The sequence below is a fragment of the Pangasianodon hypophthalmus genome, chromosome 15 (assembly GCF_027358585.1).
Source record: "Pangasianodon hypophthalmus isolate fPanHyp1 chromosome 15, fPanHyp1.pri, whole genome shotgun sequence".
Lineage (NCBI taxonomy): Eukaryota > Metazoa > Chordata > Actinopteri > Siluriformes > Pangasiidae > Pangasianodon > Pangasianodon hypophthalmus.
The window spans coordinates 4,126,257-4,146,786 of NC_069724.1; the positions used below are offsets into that span (position 1 = coordinate 4,126,257).

Below are 20,530 nucleotides of genomic sequence, written 5' to 3' on the forward strand. Positions count from 1 at the left end.
ATCCTATGCTGTGGAGTTTTACACCAGTACTAATAATTATATGAACTCAGTGTAACATAAATGTAATAACTCTGATAATGCCTGGTTGTGATTTCCATCCCTGTGAATAAAATTTAAAGAAAAATTAACATTAATATAACATTGCATTAACATACAGAGTTTGGGTGATTAATTAATGATGTCATGGGCGCGGCCGTGCGCGCTGACGTCATTACGCCACCTATGATTTTTGGTTTGTTATGAGCAGCAGTGGGCGTGGCCAGCGTAGGGCAGGCGCGCTTATAAGTTGAACACACACGGTGTGTGTGGGTGTGTTCGTTCGAGAGTGTGTGTGAGTGTGTGAGCGACCCGGAAAGCGACTTAAAGCAGCGATTTATTCCACTTTGCTTGAAAAGAGGACTGCGTTACGATGTGTGGTGAGTGAAGGAATCTTTTTTTCACATATAGACTAAGATCCAGGAGATCTAGAAGATCCAGGAGATCCAGGGGATGAGGTGTGTAATGTCGTCGCTTTGGAAAAAAAACAAAAAACATGTAATAATCAGCGATCGGATTATAGAGAGAGAGATTAGTCATTAGTATCATCCGGAAATGAGAGTGAGGAATGAAATGATATAACAGTTATATAACATTCCTCATGCTGGGAGCATGTTAGTGTGAACAGGGACAGATCCGGATGCGCGCGAGCTGCCAGTGCTGCAAATCCACAAGCTACGTGGCTGCATGAAAAGTCTCCTTGTTTTCTCTTCCTTCCTTTCTTGTTTGCTAAAAAAAAAAAAAAAACCTAAAGTCATGTCTAAACCATGCATTACTTTAGATTTGGGAGAAATCCTGTTTTCTTACATCATATGATTCACATGAACCACTTCATTTTTGTCCTCATTTCCCTTATTCATTCATCTGCAACCTACTCAGGAAGCCCTTTCACCTGTATCTGATATCCATTAACATTTCCTCCCTCCTTTCTGTAAACCTCCCTCCAGGGATTTTCGCCTACCTGAACTACAGAGTTCCCCGGACGAGGAAGGAGATCTTTACTACACTGGTGAAGGGACTGCAGAGGCTGGAGTACAGAGGTTATGACTCTGCAGGTGAGCCAGCTCCTCCCAGCTCGCTGAATGTCATGGCAGTGTGTTCTGCTCGTAACAGATACGACTCAGAGCTGAACAGAGGGCCTGTTTCATGTGCTTTTGGCAGCAAGGAGGCCCAGGTGCTCCTTTTCTCCTGCTGCTAAACGAGAAGTAGTCGACTGATCCATTTAACTGGAGATTTAAACGAATACTTTAGTGTTTTGGGCTTGTTGTTTTTTTCAAACCTAATGAGTATCTATTACATTTGTAGAGTGCAAGAAAACTGAGAAAAGAACAACCTGTTTTCTACAAGCAATAAATGAAACGACAAACTGTACCAATGTAGAGCTTAGTTTTCATGAGTGAAGAAATCATGGGTGCGTCCTACAAAATGTTTCACATAAACATTTATTGACTGTCCTTTGCAGCTGCCCTTAGACTTCCATTATGAGTAAATTTTGAGCAAACAGGCTTTTCTTTTTTTTGTTTTCTTCCTCATCACGGTACAATGTTGAAATTCTTGTCCTTGGTAACCTCCCATATGCTAAAGAAGAGATAGATAGACTGATAAATGCTGGAGTATTTCTTTAAGCTCTGCGTGAACAGATGACTTTTCCGGGTTTTTAATGATCTGATTGTCTGTTTTGTCCAGGTATTGCAGTGGATGGTACTGGGAAACATGACAAAGAACAGATCTGCCTGTTTAAGAAGAAGGGAAAAGTGAAAGCACTGGACGAGGAGCTGTACAGTGAGTCTTGTCTTTTTTTTTTTTTCTTTTTTTTTTTTTTTTTACTAGCTCTTGTTTACTTTCTTTCTGATTGCTTTATCACTAACTCCTAATCCAATGTTCTTTGGTCTTGTCAGAGAATGACGCGATTGATTTGGGAATGGAAATGGACACACACTTTGGCATTGCTCACACTCGCTGGGCGACACACGGAGAGCCCAGCGCTGTCAACAGCCACCCTCAGCGCTCTGACAAGAACAACGGTAATACACACTTGCAGAAGTTCAGATTTCAGGTTTCACAATGAATACACAAATTCAACATTACATTACTGTATCTAGTAACCTAACCATTACATTACCCAGTAATTACTGGGAGTGTAACATCTGGAATGTTAACTGACCAGCTGTTATGTAGTCATTTGTCAGGCCACACTACTCACTGTCACTTAGGGAAGTCTACACATCCTCATCCTCAATAGATCAGAGCAAACATAAAAGACAACGGCTTTGCCTAGTTCAGTGCAGATGTGACAGCTGACCTAAGCAAATAAACGGGCAGTAAGCAGAAACTGTCCATTAGACAGCCTCAGGCAGAAGAACCAGTTAGAGCTAGTGATTTAACATCCAGTCACCCAACTACTTTCCCAAGCAAGACATATTCAGTAAAAATAGAAGCAGCATTTAAACTATGCTCTTAATGATCTAAAGGTATTCAAATGTATTATAGCATCATACATCCCTGAAACATGCTTACACATGATTACAAACCTAATCTCTCTCTTAACTATAGTCTATCTAATTACTATGTACAACAATTTCAATACAGTTTCCTGTACACACTAACGAAAGAAAACTCATACAACTCAAAACATGGTTATAGAGTAAGTCTAAGCGCAGTTGGTGAATTCTAGAGCAAGTTGTTCAAACTTTGTTCCTGTTCAAACAAGGGTATAAACATGGTTTATACCCTTGTTTGAACAGGAAGAAATGGAGGTATTTCTGTTTTAATGTGTAGCTATGTAGAGTTTTTGGAGTTTTAAAACTTAATTCATAGATATCTTTGACGTAAGAATTAATGAAAGCATTTGACGAAAATACATAAATATTTTTCTCCCTAATAGTGAGATTCAAGTAAATGTCTATTTTATTCGGTTCTTTTTTCACGGTAACTGCACAATATATGCTACAGATGTCGTAGATAGACTTTACTTTGAGAAACGCTGAAATATTCCTTTAATCCCCAAGCTTCTGACTTTGTGTAATATACATATCTTGGCTAACTGTTAGATTTTTTTTTGTTGTTTCCATTAGGTAAGAATACCTAACTGTCCATCCTCCACCTTGTTAATTAGGATATACAAACATACATACAAACATACTTTATACAGTGGGTGTGTATGGTTATTTAAGCTATTAGGTGAGGATAGACCTTTCAACATAACCTGTTGAACCTGAGTTTAAAACACATTTATACTGTAAAATGCCAGTGTTCAAATCGCTCTGACATCATCATTGGAGAGGGCGTGTCCTTTAATTCAGAGGAGCTGAACATGACTTTATAAAGCCTGCTGTGTTTGTGCCCTTGATGTAACTTAATGGTTAAAAAAAAAAAAAAAAAAGGTTTTTGGCAGTTCTCTAATGTCTTGTCTCTCTTACTTTTGTGTTTTTGCTCTGCATGTGTGTAAATGCGAGCTGATGGAGCGGTGAAAAGAAGTTAAAAGTGCATTGAAGTGAAAGAGACAGCATCTCTCAGTTTAAAACCAGTGCAATTAAAAATGGCTTTTCACACACTAATCTTATTTCATCTAGCTGTTTGATTGTATGCTGTAGAAACGCATGTTTATTATAATCAGACCAACGCATGATATTATATTTACTTACCTGTAGTCAGAAAGCATCTAAATGAAGCTCCATGCTCTAATGAAGGAATAATGTCCCAGCCAGTATGAATTAAATGAATGTGTCACATGCAGTGTGTAAGAAATAAATGCTTTGTGATTAATAATCACAAATTACAGCACCATTTCTTAATTTTCGTAGCTCGACGCTGGACTTGACTTGACATTAAATCTGTTTGAAAGAGATTTACTTGACACACAATAGCAAAGCATTTTGATTTTTGGTGATCTTTCGCTAGTCTTCGGTACACGAGTGTGTTTTGTGTCTGATACATAAGCACAAAGATGTGTTTTGACCAGGGATTAGAAACAACAACAAACTGAATTTTTCATTGAAACTGTGAACAAAATCACTTTAAATTGTTCCATAAGTGATAATGTTATTTTAAAAAGTGATTAACTAGTGAACAATGTTATTTTTCCATGCCAGTATGGTTTCAAGAAAATATAGCCATTTTCCCAATAGGCCTAAATTCCTGTCCAGAATTCATCACTTCTTGCACAGGAATAAATATGTTAGTAAGAAGGATGATCTGACCTAGCAGCTGCTGATCACGATGGTAATCTGCAGCGACATGTTCAAAGAAAACTTCCTTCACTCACTTTATATGCCATTTTATATGCCTGTAAACGTTAGAGCTAAGAGGATGAATGACTCTTGACCATATCTAAAGGACATTGTTAAATATTCTTTTATTTCATTCTAACTGATTTCCGACTATAGTGGGGCCTAACGTTTTGTAAAATATGCTAGTAATGGAACAAGGTCAGAAATAATAAAAATAAGAGATGCAGCTTAAGATCAAGGTTTTGTTGTATTTTTTTAAAAAAGAAATTGCTATTTTATTAAAAAAAAGAAAAAAGACAAAAATGAGCAGGGTATGCATTGACAGCTATGATATTAATTCATTCATTCATTAATAATGTCTACCTTTTTTCTGCAGAGTTTGTGGTGATCCACAATGGCATTATCACTAACTACAAAGAACTGAAGAAGTATCTGGTGAGTGAAATTTTCACAAAACTTTGAATTCAGCGGGAAACCTTTACAGCAGAGGATCCAAGTGAACTGTTTGAATTGTAAAAATGCAGTCTTTTGAATTAGAAGTCTGAGCTGAACTAAGGAAGTTGTGAAAAAAATATTCTGTGAGAAAAAAGTACAGATGTAGTAATAATAATGTTTTTTTTTCCTGTGGATAAAATGATGCTAGACTTGGCCTAAAGTTGAACAGATGACTAATCCAGCAAGCCATATGGCTCTTTCTTCATCTCTCAACACAACATTTTAGCACATTCCCCAAACCTCTCGTTATGAGGCTGCAGTAACAGAAGACAATGTGTTAATACACTATCAACAACTAATTCTCTCTGGGGGTGTGAGATACTACCTTATCTGCCTGATGAATATAGCTATTAGAGTTTAATACTCAGAATCCATTGTGAGACCATTTTTTTCTTTAAGAAAAACAAAACTTTTGTGTATTTTGCTTTTGCTTGGTTGTGTAACCATGGCACTGCCGGATCCCACCCTTTTGACAGATCTCCAAAGGCTACGAGTTTGAATCAGAGACAGACACTGAAGTTATCCCCAAGCTGATCAAGTATCTTTATGACAACCGTGAAAGCGACTATGTGTCTTTCTCCACCCTGGTGGAACGTGTCATCCAGCAGCTGGTAAGCAATACGGCTGTGAGTCTGTGGGTGTACGCGTTTGTGTGTGTGTGATTGCGTGTATGTGTATGTGTGTGTGAGTCTTACTCAGACTCTTCTGGGACTTTTGCTCATAATATTGGGAACGAAGTCCAGTTGTTGCTCAGTTTCTGCGTGGGTTTTACGAGGCAAAGATAGTTCCGTAACAGTCCTTTATTTCAGGGGTGTTATTACCAGGTTTATAGCCTGTTGTATATCTTAGGTTATAATAACTCTCAGTAGATTACAATGTTACATATTGTGTCAACATTACCTTTCACATCGTATGTGTAAAATTTAAGTTTTATTTAAAACTTTGAATATTTAATTTAGTGTTGTTAATTGTCAAAAGCCTTAACCTGCTTTGGCTATATCACAGTCAGTGCAAACTAAACTCTTGCTTCATATTATTCTTATTCTGTACTGTAATAAGCATATATGGCTTTATCAGTGATCAATACCACCTTTGGTCAGGCTTCAGGACCATAATTTTTTTTTTCAGAAGGTTACGGAGTCCACGTATCTAAGTAAACGTCTCCCGTGAGAGCAACATCACATCCGTATCCTTGTTATCCTCCTGTCCTTCTCCTTACCGGAACCTGTTGTTTATCATTAGTTTATAAAGAGCAGCACTCCCTATCAGCTGAGACCTGTTTGACTTTCCCCTTTCCTCTACCTCACTAAGAGAGACTCATCTCGCTTTATGGCTTCTCCTATAAAATGAATTCATTATCTAAATTGTGCTTGGCCGTGTCTTCTTGGGTTAGCGCTGAAATTCTATGAGATGAAAGAGCGATAATGGTTTTGAGCTGCCTCGAGTCTTGTAGTATGTAGGATTTATGGGTCTTTTGTCTTCCTTATAGCAAGCTGGGCTCAGGGAGGACTCTTTGGCGTTAGAGGGGCCAGAGGGAGGGAGAGAGGAAAAGGAGTTTTGGTCTGAGTAGAAACAGACTGTGACTTCACTGTACATGTTTGAGCGATTTGCTTTTGGTTTTTTTTTCTAATTTTGTGTGTGTGTGTGTGTGTGTGTATATGGTTGTGAGTATATTGTAGATTAGAATGTTTTTGTGAATGATGAATGGCAAAAATCATGATACTTTCATGATATACAATATTCAGCTTTGTTAAAGGCAGCAGCATTAAGGGGGTGTAACAGAAGAGAAGAAGAGCGAACTATTTTCGGGAGATTTGGGGTAGTTCGAATCCTGATGTTGCCACAGCTGTACAGGCAAAATTGGCTGTACTTTACACTCTCCCCTGTCAATCACAGAGACATTAAACAATCCTGGGCATCTCTGAGCTCATGTATGTGGAAGAAGGTAGATAGCACTTTTCCTAATAGGGGTGTAATGATTGGACGATTTGGATCGATACATCGATTATAAGGCAACATTTAGAAATTGAAAAAGCACAGATAACTGGTCTGTTTGTTTTAATATATATTGCAAGGCACATAGTGACCGTAAGCTGGTCATAAATGTAGTACGCTTACTTTATCTACGAGTCATAATATGTTTGTTCGGTGTGTCAAGACTGCGTTACCCATGGGCCCCTCCACCTCACGATATCACACACACCTGAGTCACCTTTATGTCTATTGAGCACGGGTATTCAAGTTCTGTCTCTGGTAGCACTCTTTGTCTTGCATTTGGCAAGCTCACGTCATGTTCTTGTGTTCCTGTGTTTACCTCGTTGTTGTTGTTCTTGTTCATGTAGCGTGTGTATGATCATATTTTTTTTTATTTCAGTAATTCAATAAATCACATTCCTGTACATTTTAACTTTGTCAACTATATTTAATGCATCTATATCAATCCATACAGATTCCACAAACACTCATCATCATGCACAAACTGCCTAATTAGTTGCAAACTCTCCTCACACATTTAAGAAGGTAGTTTTATGGAAAATACCTTACTACTACTAGACAAACCAAAATGACCTGGATGAGTTAAAACATTTATAGGTGTGTGTGTGTGAGTGCATGCGTGCGTCTGTGCATGTATGTGTGTGCGAGTGTGTTTGCGCTTGTGGGTTTCTCTCTTGCACACAGGGCTGATATATTCCTCCTTCTCTCAGTGCTCACTGTGGCTTTCTGTTCTCTCAGCACCTCTCACTCGGCCCCTGACCTCCTCGCTGCTGCACATTAGTGCACCGTGACAGGACTTTACAGTCGAATGCAAGAATCTTTGAAGACGCATTTCCATTTAGATTTAATATGTATGTAAATGAGTCTCATTTCTAGGAGTGTACTAATAATGTTCTTTTATTCTGTCTGCAGGAGGGGGCTTTTGCTCTGGTTTTCAAAAGTATTCACTTCCCAGGAGAGGCCGTCGTCACCAGGTCTGTAGCAATACAGTGTCTAAGAAATGCTTAAACTTTTTTACCCACTCACTCCATCACTCTCACTATATAATGTTTCTCGTCTACTGTAGATTAGCAAACCACAGAAGCTTTCTAAACTCTCTAAAGTCATTTGTAATATTTGGTATAGTTCTTCTCACATTCTGTCAGCTGGTAATAATTATTTGGCCAGAGGAAAAACCCTGGTTCTGTAAAATGGGAGGGAAAACCAAATGATACGCACCACAAATATCCAACCAATCAGGACTCTGAGGCTACGCGGCCTGGTTTTTTTTTTGGTAGTTGTGGCTTTGATAGAAGCGAAGTGCGAGATGTATTAGTTTCAAATATCACTGACCATACCTTTAACCCCTTAAAGTCCATGAATTATTCAGGAACTACAATAAAACTAATAGCAAAATGTAGGAAGTTACAATACAGACAGGTAAGGGTTAATGCAGCAATTCAGTGCTGATGCAAGGAGCATGATTTCTCCCCAAACTAGCAGACAATAAAATAAATGTGGCAGTTTGATAGCCTAAGACTTACTGCCGCTACATCCTCCTGGTGAATGTGTTCCATTCACCGCCAGAGGAAAAGAGCACTAGATCCAGACATATGAATATGTCTTACTCAAGAAGAGTTGTGCTGTAACCCTTTAGAAACAGTGTAATATTGATTTATACATATGGAAGCGAGCCGAGTGGGACCACGTACAGAGTTAATGGCTCCCATCTGCCTTTGTTTCACTCTGAATGAGCATGCTGTTGGTTGTGGTCATTTGCTTTCTTCAGATCAGGGAATTGTGCAAGTCAGTACATGGATAATCTGTTTTATTCTTCAAGTTTTCTCCTAAAATCTAAATTGCTTCCTATAATGCGTAATCGAAAAACTTGCTTCGGCTAAATCTGTTCAAGTGTCCAAGAAAGGCTTTCTCTTTCTCTCTTTCTCTCACTCTCTCTCTGTCTACTTTCCTTGTTGGAAAGCTCTCTCTTCACTTTTCTCTTCCTATCTGCATAAGCCTCTTGTCATTTGACTTCATTTGAATCCACATCTCACTGAGCCTGTTCAGAAATCTGTACATTCTTTTCAGCGTTTGTCTTTTTCCTGTATCCGAACTGATTAAGCTCCATTGTCCTGAATTACAGTGCCTTACATTTTGATAGACATGATTTAGTTGGCTGAATTTATTTTAATCCAAAACCTGTTTAAACAATGTGGATTGTGAGAATGTGTACCAAGGAAGCTTTGGCACAAGTCACCATACAGTCTTGCATTCCACAGTAAACTATATTTATCAGGTGTCATGTTCCCTGTGTCTTGCCCTGGCGGAAAGGATCTGAACACGGATGTTAGAACAAAGTAAACCAGCTTTTATTTTCACACAGGCATTATTTGGTTTGTAGGTTAAACCCGAGTCCCACTCAGACTATCAGATACTCCAGGAGTTTCTAATATCTTCTGTGTTGCGAAAAACAGGGAAAGAAAAGTCCTGTAAGGACACGGAAGAAGAAAGCTGGTGCCAATTTTAAGACTACTTATCAAAGCGAAGACTTTTATTGTGAAACTTATATTGTAGTGCACTAAATATCATATATCAGATCAATCACATTTCTGAGTAAATACACTGCACAAACCAGTGTTCAGGGTCATGTACGTAACTGATAGCATTCCAAGACACCAAGTGTTTTTAGTTAATCTTTGTATATGAGTTTCTTTCATTCTCTTTGATTAGTTTGTAGAATATCATCTGTGACTTAAGAAGGATGGGTTAATGAGGGCCTGGAGACGGCTTATTTTTTCTCTCCATCTGATTTTTTAATACTTTGTGACATAGATCACACGGAATATTGCATAGAATTTGAGAAATTCTGTTTTGCGTCTCCTAGGAGAGGAAGTCCTCTGCTCATTGGTGTCCGAAGCAAGTACAAGCTCTCCACTGAGCAGATCCACATTCAGTACAACGGTGAGCCTCCACTGTCCACCAAGCTATGTGGCACACATACACAAACATACACACGCACATACACACAACCATGGCTTGCCAAACCAGTTCTGTTTCACGTTTAATGCTCTATTTCATTGTCCTCTACCCTCCCACCCAAGGGGAAAGGCACGGCTTTATGACGAAATCAAAGTTGGAACCACATGCATGTTGTAGTTCAGGACCTAGCAGAAATGTGAGATCAGAGGCATTAAGAATTTCGACACTGAGAAACAATAGAAACAAAATAACAGTCTTATGATGAGCAATACAATAATAAGTAGTTCTAGCTAATTTGCTTTTCCATAAGATTTTATGACACCATGCATGAGCAGGCTGAATGTGTATACTCTGAGCTTGGCAACACATAACCACAAATTCTTCCACACCTCATCCTGAGAGATTGAGTTATACAGATTTAGGGCATAATCTACAAATACTGTACCTCTGACTGAAGAATAACTCCATTATAAGGTTGATTATGAGTTTCAACCAAGTTCTTTTCTCAATTCGGCAAAACGTGTCAGAAAAGTTTTCCACAAATCGCACATGCACTTTAAAAAAATTTGCTGTAAGAGATACAGCAATGTACTGGCAGCACTTACTGGAAATTTACAGTAAATAATTGTAAAGCATATTTACTGTACAATCCTGTACTATGCCATTTTCTGTGTAGTAGATATAAAATAAAGTGTTTGCAATTCTAAATCCAAAGTCCAGATACTATATAACTCACACGTCCTGCTGCTCTGAATGTTACACTAAATAATTCAGTAGTCTTTTATTTTTAGTAACTGTGACATCTTTTTATTTACAGGAGAATCAAGAGATATTCAGAATAAGAACTACATCAACAAGGTGGACAGCAGCAATGCCCTGCACTCTGTAAATGACAGGATGGCTGTGGAGTTTTACTTCGCCTCTGATGCCAGGTGACACACACACACACACACACACACACACACGATACAGTCATAGGAGACGTCAGTATAGAGTCATGAGTCTCTCTCCCTGCGTAAATAGCTAGGATAACTTCAAGAGGGACTTCGCCCATGAAATTCCATCTTAAATGACTGATGCGATGCGTATGCATGGGAAGCTCAGGGCTGCCTCTGTGTGGCCACCAAGTCTTACTGCAACTTCGGCTTAGAAATTGTATTGCCACAAGTGTTCCCTGTTTGGCTCAGTTTGTCGCAGAATTGCTTTGAAGTCATGATTTAAAGCAGTTACCCAGAAGATTCCTGTCTGATATTTTTTGTCTATTTGTCAAATCAGTGCACTCACATCTCTCTTTCTCTTTCTCTCTCTCTCTCTCTCTCTCTCTCTGTCTTTCTGTGGTTCTCAGTGCCATCATTGAGCACACCAATAAGGTGATCTACCTGGAGGATGATGACATAGCGGCTGTGGCGGAGGGGAAGCTGTCTCTGCACCGCATGAGCCGCAGTGCTGGAGAGGACCCTGTCCGAGTCATCCAGACCCTGCAGATGGAGCTACAGCAGATTATGAAAGGTCTGCAATAGACACACACACACACACACACACAGCTTTACTCCAGTGAGAGCTTTTCAAACACCATTTTATTAGAGCTTCATCATAATTAATGCCACAGACTAAGCAAAGGGACTGGCAGTTAAATAATGAAAATTATTAACCAAGTGTTCCAGCACACAAAGACCTACATCTAAAGAATTATTAACTTTCAAGTTTTCAGGTACTAAAAGAACTCTGAATTAATATTTTATTAATAGTCGATTTACTCTGAGAGCAAATTATACTGTTCTCACCATCCACTTTAACAGGAACACCTGTACATCTGATCACTTATGCAATTATCTCATCAGCAGCGCAATGCATAAAATGATGCAGATACAGGTCAAGAGCTTCAGTGATTGTTCACATCAAACATCAGAATGAGGGGAAAATGTAATCTCATAGACTTGGTGATGCCAGATGGGCTTGTTTGAGATTTAAGAAACGCAAAACATCTAGTAAACAGCAGTTCTGTGGGAAGAAATGCCTTGTTGAGGTTAGAGAGGAATGGCCAGACAGGTTTGAGTCTACAGTAACTCTTTACAACCGTGGTGATCAGAAAAGCATCTCAGAATTCACAGTATGCCAAATCTTGAGGTTGATGGGCTGCAGCAGCAGAAGACCACATCGGGTTCCACTCCTGTCAGCCAAGAACTGGAATCTGAGGCTACATGGGACACAAACTCACTGAAACCGGTCCGAAATATTGCCTGGTCTTTTTCAAATCTTCTACTGCCCAGTGTATGCATTGCGCTACTGCTACGTGATAGGCTGACCAGATAATTACATGAAAGTCACAAACATTTTTCAGTTCTCTTATACCTATTCTTTGTTACGGTTTCTAAAAGCAAGCCCATTTTTGGAAGTAAGTATAAATGCCAAAATATAAAACTGTGTATGGTGAGAACTTGTGACCAATAATTCTAATGAATGAATAAACATATTATAGTAAAAACCATAACTGTATCATGTATCTTGCTCTCTCCTTCTTTCCTGCTCTCTGACCGTATCTGTATATCCATGTTCCTAGCTACATTACACCTGTTCTGTATGCTTATGCTAGCTGTCATGGTTTTCTCCCTCAGGCAACTTCAAAGCCTTCATGCAGAAGGAAATCTTTGAGCAGCCCGAGTCTATCTTCAACACCATGAGAGGCCGGATCTGCTTTGACACAAGCACAGGTAGAGTCTGAACCCAGTCACCAGCAGCTGTGAACCAGCACTCACACTGCACGTCCTCTAGAGCTAAAAACGCCCCAGTGATTTAGAGGAGCTCATACAAATGGACGCCATTTTAAACATTGGTTGTTTCTCTTAAAGCTTGGACTTTTTCGCAGGAAATATTTAGATTTCAGACAGGGGCGGTAGAGGATTGTGGTAAAGGATTCTTAATAACCCATGCCCTTGTGTGTGCAGTGGTGCTTGGTGGTTTAAAGGATCATCTGAAGGAGATCAAGAGATGCCGCCGCCTCATTATAATTGGCTGTGGCACCAGCTTTCACGCAGGAGTTGCAGTAAGTTCCATTCAGCAGTTTATCAACATTAATTTTTTTCGTTTTTGCACAGGGATTAAAATGTTTTCTTTGATTGATTTGAATGTGCTTCTGCGTGCGCTCAGACACGGCAGATCCTGGAGGAACTAACAGAGCTGCCGGTCATGGTGGAGCTGGCCAGCGACTTCCTGGACCGCACCACTCCGGTCTATAGAGATGACGTTTGCTTTTTCATCAGTCAATCAGGTACAATACTCCACCCTGTGCTGACTATACTTCCTTATCAGATCTCCTTAAAGGAACATTTCAGTGCAAAATCTAATTTACACAGTTTATTCTAACATTTGCAGAATGATTAGTGAACACAAACACCTCATTTATATATTGTTCCTCCTCTGAACTTTGCCTGTAATTCCCACAATTATTTTTTGTAAATAATTAGAAACCTAAAATTTAAGAAATAAAAGAAATTGCAAATCTCTGCTATTTTATAAGAATAATGCTGCATTCGGAAAGTAGGAAGTCTCAACTCCTAACGTCTGACGTATTCAAGCTACAAAGTGGGAAAAAACATGGATGCGTCCTGAAAACACATTTTTTTAGCAACAAGCTAGCTAGCTAACATTAGTAATCATGAGCTTATGATGTATTTACTTTCTCAAAATAGCAAAGTGTACAAAGTGTCAGTGTTATAGATTTAACCAACTAATGTGTCCGTGTTGATTGATCTAAAGTAAATACTACTATAAGCTCATTTAAAGTAGTGTAGTGATATTTTATTTACTGCGAGCAGCCATGTTGATTTGACGTCAAATGCTGAACTTAAGGTTGAGGACGCCTTTCCGGCTTTCCTAGTAGTTGACGGAGCATTTTCTTTGGTTTCTCCTTGTCCAAAATACTGAGTTACAAGCTTAGGCACGTATGTGCCAGAGCAAAACCAAAGAAACAAACAGCAAACATTTGGGGCAAGTGTTTCTAGGGTAGTGTTACTAAGTGGATGATAGTAGCAGCTATACTGGCAGTAGTGAAATAAGATGGTGTGTGTATGTGTGTGTGTGTGTAACTAGGTGAGACAGCTGACACTCTGATGGCTCTGCGCTACTGTAAGCAGAACGGGGCTCTCACCGTGGGCGTCACCAACACAGTGGGCAGCTCCATTTCCAGAGAGACAGACTGCGGAGTCCATATCAACGCCGGGCCTGAGATTGGAGTAGCCAGCACCAAGGTATGAGGCTGTGATCTACTACAGGTTGGGTTTTTCTCCTTCTCTTTGTCTCTGTAAATGAGTAATGAGTCTGTCTTTTGCTCCTGTGCAGGCCTACACTAGTCAGTTTGTGTCTCTGGTCATGTTTGGCCTGATGATGAGTCAGGACAGGCTCTCGCTGCAGAAGAGGAGACAGGAGATCATCGATGGCCTTCGTCGACTGCCTGGTAAATATAATGTGCATGCCATAAAAATGCATTGTTTAGTAGATTTAATTTATACCCCAAATGTAATTGCTCAACCAAGATAAGAAGTTTCTTTTTTTCTTTTTTATCTGGGGCTACAAGACAAATTTTGCTAACATGTATGGAACTTACATGGTTGTATACAGCATTGTGTATTATTTGCACATATGTAGAATAGTTATGTGGTTTCTTATACGTTATGGTACACAATGATCTATAAGAACAGATAACACATAATAAATAAAGGGTAGGTATTATGTATGTTCTTTAAAAAGCCTGCAGAAAGGGCACATGGCATCTGGTGTAGACTAGAGGTGTGCATTGGGAAAAAGTTATGTGAGTGGGAGGTTTATACATTCATGCAGTCGAACGGTTACTTATGAAGCTTGTGGGTGTGAGTGAGTGGTTGGGTTTAGTGGCTTAGGACGCAACCACTTCAGGTATAAATCTGAATACAGACACAGCTACAGATAGTGACATTGTGTTACACACCTAATGTGAAGTCATGTAGATTATGTTCTAGTCCCAATTTCATTTGCATATTCATTGTTTAATATTCTTATTATGAAATTTTTATGAAACTCAGATGGTATTGCTTAGCTTAATTATTTCCTTTGAGGTTAGTGTGATGATTTAGGATGCCATATCTTTTACTTGTTAGCTACATTCGACTTTCCTTTCTCTATATTCATTCAGAGATGATCAAAGAGGTTTTGGCTCTTGATAATCAGATCAAGAGCATTGCAGATGAGCTGTACCAGCAGAGGTCTCTGCTAGTTATGGGTCGTGGCTACAACTATGCCACCTGCCTGGAGGGGGCACTGGTGAGTACACTATATTTAGAGTATGAATGACATTTCACTCATGAGATAAAAGTGTAAACATATCCCTTCTAAAGTAGTCCAGGTCACTCAGAGAGACATTCAGGAGCCTTTTTTTTTTTAGCAACACAGGTATATGCAGTGTAATGAAAGAAATATTATTGTCACTCTAGATCAGGGCATTCAGTCTTATCTGGAAAGGACCGGTGGGTGCAGGTTTTCATTCCAACCAAACAGAAGCCACACCTAAGTCTATTGAAAGCCAAGATCAACTGATTAAACAGGTGTGGCTCCTGTTTGATTGGCATGAAAACCTGCACCCACACTGGCCCTTTGTTGATAAGATTGCAGGCAATTCAAATGTCATTAATGATCACGTAATAATGCATTTTGCAGAAAATTAAGGAGATCACGTACATGCACTCAGAAGGCATTCTGGCTGGAGAGCTGAAGCACGGCCCCTTGGCTCTGATTGACTACCACATGCCTGTCATTATGGTGATCATGAGAGATGCCTGCTACACCAAGTGTCACAACGCCCTGCAGCAGGTCACCGCCAGACAGGTAACACCAACAAATAAATAACCAGATAAATTACACAGATAAATTACTGTTCAGTACTATTTAACACTTTCTGGATTTTTTTTTTTTTTTTGCAAATTGACTATTGTTATTTGGTGTAGGAAAAAATCATCAGAATAAATACATTTCCTTAAGAATTATATAAATAAATCTAATAATTTTTGCCAAAATTATGATCTTGCCTCCATGTGAAGTGACACTACATTCACCTTATGTGGTTTAGCAGCACTGCTGTTAATGTTGACTTTTTTTGTGGCCGTTCTAGAGTAACTGCAGTTCGTAGTGTCAAAGCTTGTGAAATGTTAAAAGCTTTTGACAGGAATTTTGGAGGAAATTTGCCTTCATTCTACTAAAATTATGAAACCAGTTATGCACTTTCCAAATGTTTTTATTCATCTTTCAACAAGAAGATAAAAAATCTTTGTCTCTTAGGGTCGTCCCATCATCCTGTGCTGCAAGGATGACCCAGAGATTAGTAAGATGGCATATAAGACCATCGAGCTGCCCCACACAGTAGATTGCCTGCAGGGGATCCTCTGCGTCATCCCCATGCAGCTCATGTCCTTCCACCTGGCTGTACTCAGAGGATATGATGTGAGTCAACACCTTCTAGAAATTAGAGCGGTTATCTTGACATGCATTATCTTAATCCTTTGATGTTTGTATTATTCAGGAATTATTCAGGATAATTTCCTGTGCAGAAATGTTAAGTAATTCATGTACCCTTATAGGGGCCATAGAGAAGTGCAGGTTTTTCCTCAAGAATTACACAAAACCAAAATATATTATAGAATGACTAAAAACTACAGTGGGATTAAAATCATTAGATGTACTCTAATACGGATCCAATAAGAGCTCCAATTTTCAATGTATTCTGCAGAGTTACATAAGATATCTGCAAACTTTTAACATTTTCTTAATATGAAAAGAAGTTGAAATGATGTTGAATAATGTTATTAATCGGAGGAGTTTATTCAGAATCTTTAAACACACAGAAATATGCTGTCCGGTATAGGAAAGCATTACACTGACAGAACACATTCAGTGTATTCACACAAGATATTCGGTGTATGAACAGCTGTGCCCAAGTTACAGTATGTAATAAATGGAGCCAGAATGTATGTTTGTGTACATTTAACTAGAAATTGACTGAGTGTCCAATTTGAGAAAATATTCTCTTTGCTTTATTTGCTCTTAGTGGATTATTACTAGTGAATATTCTAATCTCAATATCATTTGAAATCTGTCTGAAAATGAGTATTCTGCATGTGTAAAAGGAATTTGACATCTAAAAGTGTCTAATAAAAGCTCAAAGAAGACAGGAAGTAGAGGAATATGTAAGGAATAAAACAATGAATCATGCTGTTATATGAGAATAATCAGCGACAGAGTGGCGCCATGTTACCCCAAAGTTAATTATTTTCCCATAGCGCCATGTCCAAAAGTGTTGTATTCCTTTTTGCCAAGCGCATTTTTGTTATCAGTTAAAGACTGACACGTCCTACTTTTTACAGGTTTTCGTTACATTTAATGATGTGAATAACATGTTATAATGTTGTTATAGCAGCTCTAAACAGTCATTCCCTCGCCAGTTGAAAATGTACGGTTACAAAGCGCTAACACTGGAGACTCCTTCCATAAATGATAAAATAAATGTCTCCTTACAGAAAACTTCACCATATCAAAGTTTTTTCTTTCTTTAATAAACACAAAGATATTTTCTTAGTTTATTATTAGTCTTAGATTATTACAAGTTCCTACGTTCTGTATGTTGTTACTATAGAAACAATAAGTTAGAATGAGCACAATAATATAGAAAATGAATCCCCACCTTTTGACTCAGATTTGTGACTTCAGCAGTGCTGTGGGATAAGAATAGAAGTATTACAGAATTACAGAAGTATCATTGATGAATAATGCATCAAATGACTCCTTTAGGAACGTAAGCTCTAAGCTCTAAGAAGTTTATGACATAATGCATATGTCTGAGTATGTTTTTTTCGCAACATGCACATGCTAATCTAGTACTCTCTCTTCATCAGGTGGACTGCCCAAGGAACCTGGCCAAATCAGTGACAGTGGAGTAAACCATGATAGGAAAAATGCATGTCCTAGTAGCATTGAAATGGAGAACATCTCCCATCCTAGTGCAATTACAAGTGTGCGTGTTTACGTGTGAGAGTGTGTCTGTGTGTGTGTGTAAACTTTTTGCATATTTATGAATTATGACCAAAACCCGCTGAACCAATGTGAAGGTGGTCCAATTATGTGCATTCGATCACCTTTCTTTCCATAAGTGCCTAAAGTGAAGGGAACCCTAAACTGTGCCTTAAAACCTCTGTGCTCTGGAGAACGTGCTCCGCTCTCCAGAGAACCACAGCCAGGTAGAATGTTTACTTCTTTCATACCAATGTGCAATACTTATAAGGTAACGGGAACCTAAAGACCCTCATGGGGTCGAGTTGGTGAAAGAGAGCTGAATGAGACATCAAATGGTTTTTGCTTAGAATGAAGTGAAAGTTTAACCTTTGATGACAGCACAGAAAAACACTGTAAAGCCACCTGCCCAAAAGTCATCTCACTTTACTTTTATATTAATATTAGCTCAAGTAAACAAATCTCTTTTTTTAAAAAAACATTTTTAAACGTTATTACTTACATACTGGATAGTATAGGGTCAGATTCTTTACATACACTTTTCAATGAGGAATACTGAATACATTCCATTGTATTATTAAGTGTACATTAATTTTTTTTTTAACTTTGAAATATTTACATGATTTAAGTGATTGCATCTATTTATGTTTTGTAGAAATAGATAACTTATTTTATACTTTCTGGGGCTGAGCTTGATCGCCAGCTTTCATTGTCCCTGGTTGGTCTTATGTAATTCATTCTATATTCTACTGTTAATGTTTATACTCTTGAATGAAAATCAGTTTTATTATACTTTTTTTAAATATGGGATTATGGATGAATGTTTTGCATATGAAGAGCAATGGAAACATTTGGAAACATTTATTATTTCTAACTGTGATCACTTGTAATGAGACAAATGAATAAATCATATATGATTGGATTTGTTGTTGTGTTGATTTCTCTTTGGGGACAAGAAGCTCAGAGGTCAGGATTTTGCTCTAGCAGCTGAAAAGTTGTGCATTTAAATACCAGGACAACCAAAGAGTCACTACACAGAAACTCCACATGATACTTTTCATATAATGCAAATATTCAATCAATTTCCAAAAAAAAAAAAAAAAAAAAAATTCCAAAAATGGTTCCTACCGAAGACTGCTTATTTAAAATGAAAGATCTGGTGTATGTATATGACGTGATTTGTTTCGAAACCAAAACTGGATGAACACTATTCTTCCAAAGTATATTCCCTCACTTGCTGTTTTGATGATCATGGTGGAGATCTCTGTCTAACACTCCAGTCCAAAATCTCTCATAGATATTTAACTGTGAACAAAATTTACATCATTTCCCAGTCATCAGACAATGCAGTGAGGCCTTGTTCCCTGTATATGGGGGCAGAGTCATCCTGAAAGAGACCACGCCCATCAGGATAGAAATGTTTCATTATAAGATAGTGGTCAGAAGAACTTTATACACATACAGCCTGGTCATAATCTTAATTCAAATGGTGGTGTGGAACATAATTGAACTGAAAGATTAAAAAAACAGCTAGGATTGGGTCATCAACTGGGACTGTGGTCTGGCTCTGGACCCAGCAAAGTATTTCAGCGGTCTGAACTGAGTAGCGGAAAAATGCTGTAACAGAGCTGATAAACATGCAAAAACTGACTGTAGGTCAGTGACTCTATACCTGAAACATCACAGCTTCTGTAGCACTTCCCCTGTTGCAGTTTATCCAGTCACATGCATATGTAAATTATTTCGCTGATGGTCTGGGTAAGGGCAGACATTCTGGCAAACCCACATACATGCACTTTGAGTGTGCAGAAGCAGCGGATTTGGCAATGGAGAGGCTCAGTGGCAAACTGCTCAATGACCATAAAGCACAAGCCATGTGTAAATGACTGTGTTTTACCAGCCTGGGTTCAAATGTCAGGGTTCTTTTTACATTTGATATTTTATGCTTAATTAATCCATTTGATGTTTATTGAAATCTTTATATTGTTGATATAAAGGTTCTGTTTGGTCATATGAGGGTACTTCAGCAACAGCAGGTTGTAATGTTGGTGGCATAGGCATACAGACTAACAGCAGTGTTAGTGTTAGAGACTCTAGGAGCAGTGTCTCTGTTGTGTTACAGCTTCATTGAACACTTTAAGTCTCATGAGGAGTTTGAGGCTGAGGCAGGCCACTGCTCCCAAGTCTTCCCCAACAAGCAAGTGCACGTGGGCCGAGCGCACACTAAAATAGAGAGACAGACCAAACTCAATCACTAGGCTGAGCAGGAAAACACACACACAAACACACACACACAGGATGCTGACTCTGCCTCCTCTGCTCCAGGGTCTACTTTGATGACAGTGTAAATGACAAGTACCTGCACATGGATCTGCTCTGGACTGCACAGACCATCCAGCCACAACGTGAGTCACAGCTGTCTGATTGTATATCAGTGTTACAATTGTTACACAGTGTCACAAACCACATACTAGCACTAAATAGTGTGTTAGCTTGCTAGATTAGTGTTTAGCAGCCAGGTCACTATGGCTGAACCCTGTCTGTGTGGCTACAAAACAAACTGAATGCTAGAATACATGAAGTGTATCAAAACAAATAGGGCATTATCTGGGTAAATACCCTTTAGCATTCAGTGTTAGCTCATGACTTAGGTGGTAATCTGACTGTTTCCTGTGGCTGTGTTACAAACCGCACACTACTGTGCTAAATAGGGTGTAATTTGTGTATGACACCTGCTGGTAAGCTATAGTGCTGCACTATTTAGAGCGGTTGAACACGGTTTAAGA

At 38.8% G+C, this 20,530-nt stretch overlaps 1 protein-coding gene across 1 annotated transcript; it reads left to right on the forward strand.

Annotated features, from left to right (window-relative positions):
• Positions 1-282: 282 nt before the first annotated feature.
• On the forward strand, positions 283-18,666 carry gfpt2 (glutamine-fructose-6-phosphate transaminase 2). The gene is made up of 19 exons (XM_026938708.3): positions 283-416; positions 984-1,091; positions 1,723-1,818; positions 1,935-2,060; positions 4,642-4,700; positions 5,237-5,371; positions 7,668-7,729; positions 9,619-9,695; positions 10,531-10,645; positions 11,059-11,222; positions 12,329-12,424; positions 12,659-12,756; positions 12,861-12,981; positions 13,803-13,960; positions 14,052-14,166; positions 14,881-15,008; positions 15,402-15,569; positions 16,020-16,181; positions 17,630-18,666. Exons 1-19 carry the CDS (start codon positions 410-412, stop codon positions 17,672-17,674), a joined length of 2,040 nt encoding a protein of 679 aa, XP_026794509.1. The 5' UTR covers positions 283-409; the 3' UTR covers positions 17,675-18,666.
• The last annotated feature ends 1,864 nt before the right edge of the window (positions 18,667-20,530 follow it).

Coding starts and splice junctions, on each gene's coding strand:
- gfpt2 (XM_026938708.3), top strand. Junction 5,372..7,667: donor AACGTGTCATCCAGCAGCTG/GTAAGCAATACG, acceptor TTCTGTCTGCAG/GAGGGGGCTTTTGCTCTGGT. Junction 10,646..11,058: donor TACTTCGCCTCTGATGCCAG/GTGACACACACA, acceptor TGTGGTTCTCAG/TGCCATCATTGAGCACACCA.